The sequence below is a fragment of the Oncorhynchus nerka genome, linkage group LG18, assembly GCF_034236695.1.
Source record: "Oncorhynchus nerka isolate Pitt River linkage group LG18, Oner_Uvic_2.0, whole genome shotgun sequence".
NCBI classification, from domain to species: domain Eukaryota; kingdom Metazoa; phylum Chordata; class Actinopteri; order Salmoniformes; family Salmonidae; genus Oncorhynchus; species Oncorhynchus nerka.
Window position 1 is genome coordinate 13841835 of NC_088413.1, and position 6206 is coordinate 13848040.

General features: G+C 54.9%; 1 protein-coding gene across 1 annotated transcript in view; it reads right to left on the minus strand.

The window, feature by feature from the left end:
• Positions 1 to 3766: 3766 nt before the first annotated feature.
• The window catches only part of LOC135561997 (deleted in malignant brain tumors 1 protein-like), an 18543-nt gene continuing 16103 nt past the window's right edge, over positions 3767 to 6206 (minus strand). The window contains exon 11 of the mRNA XM_065004532.1: positions 3767 to 3809. Coding sequence (XP_064860604.1) covers positions 3767 to 3809 — 43 coding nt within the window. The remainder of the gene's footprint in view (positions 3810 to 6206) is intronic.

Here is a 6206-nt window from a genome sequence, read left to right on the forward strand (position 1 = left end):
ATCTGGTTACACTAGGGCCCACTCAGCCAAGCTGGCTCCTCTAGGGCCCTCTCAGCCAAGCTGGCTCTTCTACGGCCCTCTCAGCCAAGCTGGCTCCTCTAGGGCCCTCACAGCCAGCCTGCACCAATAGGGCCCTCTCAGCCATCTGGTTGCACTAGGGCCCACTCAGTCAGCTGGCTCCTCTAGGGCCCTCACAGCCATCCTGCATCACTACGGCCCTTTCAGCCATCTGGTTACACTAGGGCCCTCTCAGCCATCTGATTACACTAGGGCCCACTAAGTCAGCTGGCTCCACTAGGGCCCTCTCAGTCAGCTGGCTCGTCTAGGGCCCTCACAGCCATCCTGCATCACTAGGGCCCTCACAGCCACCCTGCATCACTAGGGCCCTTTCAGCCATCTGGTTACACTAGGGCCCTCTCAGCCACCTGATTACACTAGGGCCCACTCAGTCAGCTGGCTCCACTAGGGCCCTCTCAGCCAGCTGGCTCCACTAAGGCCCTCTCAGCCATCTGGTTACACTAGGGCCCTCTCAGCCATCTGGTTACACTAGGGCCCTCTCAGCCACCTGGCTCCACTAGGGCCCTCTCAGCCATCTGGTTACACTAGGGCCCTCTCAGCCACCTGGCTCCACTAGGGCCCTCTCAGCCATCTGGTTAAACTAGGGCCCTCTCAGCCATCTGGTTACACTAGGGCCCTCTCAGCCACCTGGCTCCACTAGGGCCCTCTCAGCCATCTGGTTACACTAGGGCCCTCTCAGCCACCTGGCTCCACTAGGGCCCTCTCAGCCACCTGGCTCCACTAGGGCCCTCTCAGCCAGCTGGCTCCACTTGGGCCCTCTCAGCCACCTGGCTCCACTAGGGCCCTCTCAGCCACCTGGCTCCACTAGGGCCCTCTCAGCCAGCTGGCTCCACTTGGGCCCTCTCAGCCACCTGGCTCCACTAGGGCCCTCTCAGCCACCTGGCTCCACTTGGGCCCTCTCAGCCACCTGGCTCCACTAGGGCCCTCTCAGCCACCTGGCTCCACTAGGGACCTCTCAGCCACCTGGCTCCACTTGGGCCCTCTCAGCCACCTGGCTCCACTAGGGCCCTCTCAGCCACCTGGCTCCACTTGGGCCCACTCAGCCACCTGGCTCCACTAGGGCTCTCTCAGCCACCTGACTCCACTTGGGCCCTCTCAGCCACCTGGCTCAACTAGGGCCCTCTCAGCCACCTGGCTCCACTAGGGCCCTCTCAGCCATCTGGTTACACTAGGGCTCTCTCAGCCACCTGGCTCCACTAGGGCCCTCTCAGCCACCTGGCTCCACTAGGGCCCTCTCAGCCAGGTGGCTCCACTTGGGCCCTCTCAGCCACCTGGCTCCACTAGGGCCCTCTCAGCCACCTGGCTCCACTTGGGCCCTCTCAGCCACCTGGCTCCACTAGGGCCCTCTCAGCCACCTGGCTCCACTTCGGCCCACTCAGCCACCTGGCTCCAATAGGGCCCTCTCAGCCACCTGGCTCCACTTGGGCCCTCTCAGCCACCTGGCTCCACTAGGGCCCTCTCAGCCACCTGGCTCCACTAGGGACCTCTCAGCCACCTGGCTCCACTAGGGACCTCTCAGCCACCTTGCTCCACTTGGGCCCTCTCAGCCACCTGGCTCCACTAGGGCCCTCTCAGCCACCTGGCTCCACTAGGGCCCTCTCAGCCACCTGGCTCCACTTGGGCCCTCTCAGCCATCTGATTACACTAGGGCCCACTAAGTCAGCTGGCTCCACTAGGGCCCTCTCAGTCAGCTGGCTCGTCTAGGGCCCTCACAGCCATCCTGCATCACTAGGGCCCTCACAGCCACCCTGCATCACTAGGGCCCTTTAAGCCATCTGGTTACACTAGGGCCCTCTCAGCCACCTGATTACACTAGGGCCCACTCAGTCAGCTGGCTCCACTAGGGCCCACTCAGTCAGCTGGCTCCACTAGGGCCCTCTCAGCCAGCTGGCTCCACTAAGGCCCTCTCAGCCATCTGGTTACACTAGGGCCCTCTCAGCCATCTGGTTACACTAGGGCCCTCTCAGCCACCTGGCTCCACTAGGGCCCTCTCAGCCATCTGGTTACACTAGGGCCCTCTCAGCCACCTGGCTCCACTAGGGCCCTCTCAGCCATCTGGTTAAACTAGGGCCCTCTCAGCCATCTGGTTACACTAGGGCCCTCTCAGCCACCTGGCTCCACTAGGGCCCTCTCAGCCATCTGGTTACACTAGGGCCCTCTCAGCCACCTGGCTCCACTAGGGCCCTCTCAGCCACCTGGCTCCACTAGGGCCCTCTCAGCCAGCTGGCTCCACTTGGGCCCTCTCAGCCACCTGGCTCCACTAGGGCCCTCTCAGCCACCTGGCTCCACTAGGGCCCTCTCAGCCAGCTGGCTCCACTTGGGCCCTCTCAGCCACCTGGCTCCACTAGGGCCCTCTCAGCCACCTGGCTCCACTTGGGCCCTCTCAGCCACCTGGCTCCACTAGGGCCCTCTCAGCCACCTGGCTCCACTAGGGACCTCTCAGCCACCTGGCTCCACTTGGGCCCTCTCAGCCACCTGGCTCCACTAGGGCCCTCTCAGCCACCTGGCTCCACTTGGGCCCACTCAGCCACCTGGCTCCACTAGGGCTCTCTCAGCCACCTGACTCCACTTGGGCCCTCTCAGCCACCTGGCTCCACTAGGGCCCTCTCAGCCACCTGGCTCCACTAGGGCCCTCTCAGCCATCTGGTTACACTAGGGCTCTCTCAGCCACCTGGCTCCACTAGGGCCCTCTCAGCCACCTGGCTCCACTAGGGCCCTCTCAGCCAGGTGGCTCCACTTGGGCCCTCTCAGCCACCTGGCTCCACTAGGGCCCTCTCAGCCACCTGGCTCCACTTGGGCCCTCTCAGCCACCTGGCTCCACTAGGGCCCTCTCAGCCACCTGGCTCCACTTCGGCCCACTCAGCCACCTGGCTCCAATAGGGCCCTCTCAGCCACCTGGCTCCACTTGGGCCCTCTCAGCCACCTGGCTCCACTAGTGCCCTCTCAGCCACCTGGCTCCACTAGGGACCTCTCAGCCACCTGGCTCCACTAGGGACCTCTCAGCCACCTTGCTCCACTTGGGCCCTCTCAGCCACCTGGCTCCACTAGGGCCCTCTCAGCCACCTGGCTCCACTAGGGCCCTCTCAGCCACCTGGCTCCACTTGGGCCCTCTCAGCCACCTGGCTCCACTAGGGCCCTCTCAGCCACCTGGCTCCACTAGGGCCCTCTCAGCCACCTGTCTCCACTTGGGCCCTCTCAGCCACCTGGCTCCACTAGGGCCCTCTCAGCCACCTGGCTCCACTTGGGCCCTCTCAGCCACCTGGCTCCACTAGGGCCCTCTCAGCCAGCTGGCTCCACTAGGGCCCTCTCAGCCACATGGCTACACTAGGGCCCTCTCAGCCACCTGGCTCCACTAGGGCCCTCTCAGCCACCTGGCTCCACTAGGGCCCTCTCAGCCACCTGGCTCCACTAGGGCCCTCTCAGCCACCTGGCTCCACTTGGGCCCTCTCAGCCACATGGCTCCACTAGGGCCCTCTCAGCCAGCTGGCTCCACTAGGGCCCTCTCAGCCACCTGGCTCCACTTGGGCCCTCTCAGCCACCTGGCTCCACTTGGGCCCTCTCAGCCACCTGGCTCCTCTAGGGCCCTCTCAGCCAGCTGGCTCCTCTAGGGCCCTCTCAGCCACCTGGCTCCACTAGGGCCCTCTCAGCCAGCTGGCTCCTCTAGGGCCCTCTCAGCCACCTGGCTCCACTAGGGTCCTCTCAGCCAGCTGGTGTGTGTAGGAGAGTGTGATCTGTGTGTACAAAAAGTAGAAGTACAAATGTCAAGGGAAATGAACTAAAGTGATAAATCTAGACCTAGGTTTTATTTACTGTGGTGTTTGTTCTCCACTGGTTACCCTGTTCTCATCACAACAGGTCACACATTCTACTGACATGATTACACACTGTGGTATTTTACCCAACAGACACGGGAGCTTGTCAATATTATATTTGTTTTCAAATTATTTTGGGGTCTTTGTAATCTGACAGAATATGTCTCCTATATCGTTGTACATTTAGCAGGAGGTTAGGAAGTGCTGTTCAGTTTCCACCTCAGTTTGTGGGCAGTGGGCACACAGTGGGCTCAATAGCAAGGCCAGGCTCACTGAGTCTGTACATTGTCCATTTCTTCTCTGTTTTCCATCATTCACAGTGGTCAGGTAGTCTGCCACCGTGTCCTGTCTGTTTAGGGCCAAACAGCATTTAAGTTCACTTTGACATTTTGTGGTTGTGTAGTTCTAGATACTGTGTGGGTTTATTATATTTCCTAGTCAGTAAATATGTAATAATTGTGTTGTTCTAGATACTGTGTGGTTTATTATATTTCTAGTCAGTAAATATGTAATAATTGTGTAGTTCTAGATACTGTGTGGGTTTATTATATTTCTAGTAGTAAATCTAGATACTGTGTGGTTTATTATATTTCCTAGTCAGTAAATATGTAATAATTGTGTAGTTCTAGATACTGTGTGGTTTATTATATTTCTAGTCAGTAAATATTTAATAATTGTGTAGTTCTAGATACTGTGTGGGTTTATTATATTTCCTAGTCAGTAAATATGTAATAATTGTGTAGTTCTAGATACTGTGTGGTTTATTATATTTCTAGTCAGTAAATATTTAATAATTGTGTAGTTCTAGATACTGTGTGGGTTTATTATATTGTCACCTAGTATTATATTTCTAGCCAGTAAATATTTAATAATTTGGCCGAACCTTGATAAAGGTTTGATTATTTAATAGCCAATCAGCATTGAGCTAAACTGAGTGAGCTCAGCTGTGAATGGTCCTGGTACATCAAATAAAAGTGTTAAGGGAAGCCAGTTTGTATTTGGCTTCAGACCAATCACATCACAAGTCAAACATCATCATTTACAGAAAAAACATGAATGCATCTCATTGTGGCTAATGTTAACTAGCTGGCCTGAGAGGATGGAAGTTCAACATGTAGCTAGATGTAGTAGGTTAATGTTAACTAGCTGGCCTGAGAGGATGGAAGTTCAACATGTACTGTAGCTAGATATAGTAGACTAATGTTAACTAGCTGGCCTGAGAGGATGGAAGTTCAACATGTACTGTAGCTAGATATAGTAGACTAATGTTAACTAGCTGGCCTGAGAGGATGGAAGTTCAACATGTACTGTAGCTAGATGTAGTAGACTAATGTTAACTAGCTGGCCTGAGAGGATGGAAGTTCAACATGTACTGTAGCTAGATATAGTAGACTAATGTTAACTAGCTGGCCTGAGAGGATGGAAGTTCAACATGTACTGTAGCTAGATGTAGTAGACTAATGTTAACTAGCTGGCCTGAGAGGATGGAAGTTCAACATGTACTGTAGCTAGATATAGTAGACTAATGTTAACTAGCTGGCCTGAGAGGATGGAAGTTCAACATGTACTGTAGCTAGATGTAGTAGGCTAATCAACTAGCTGGCCTGAGAGGATGGAAGTTCAACATGTACTGTAGCTAGATGTAGTAGGCTAATCAACTAGCTGGCTTGGCGTATCGTTGCCCATGTCAGGAAGTTATGCTAGCTAGCAAGCATTTTATCCAGGTACCTTAGGAGAAAAAAAACTAAAATGGAGTCTTGTATGACAGAGTCATAGACGTGTAGGATACATGACAGAGGAGGATGGCTTTGGTGTCTCTCTACAAGTAGGGTGAGTCAACATGTGTTTTCCACACACACACACACACACACACACACACACGAAGAACAGAGCAGAATAAGTAAATGATCAATGCAGGAGTGTGTGTGTGTGTGTGTGTGTGTGTGTGTGTGTGTGTGTGTGTGTGTGTGTGTGTGTGTGTGTATGGTCTATGTAGTTTATGAATGTGTGTGAGTTTGGTGTGAGAGTGTCAATGTAGTGTGAGAAGAAGGGGGAAAGGAAAGGAGAGGGTGTAGGAGATGAGAAATGGGGGGAAGTGAGGGAGAGAAGAGGATGGGCAGAATAGGAGAAGAATATGAGGTGGGGCAGAATAAGAGTAAAGAGGGGGAGAAGAGAAGAAGAGGGGGAGAAGGGAGAGGGGGAGGAGAAGATAGGAGGAGAAGAGGAGAGGGGAGAGGAGGATATGAGGTGGGACAGAATAAGAGTAAAGAGGGGGAAGAGAAGAAGAGGGGGAGAAGATATGTGGAGAAGAGAAGA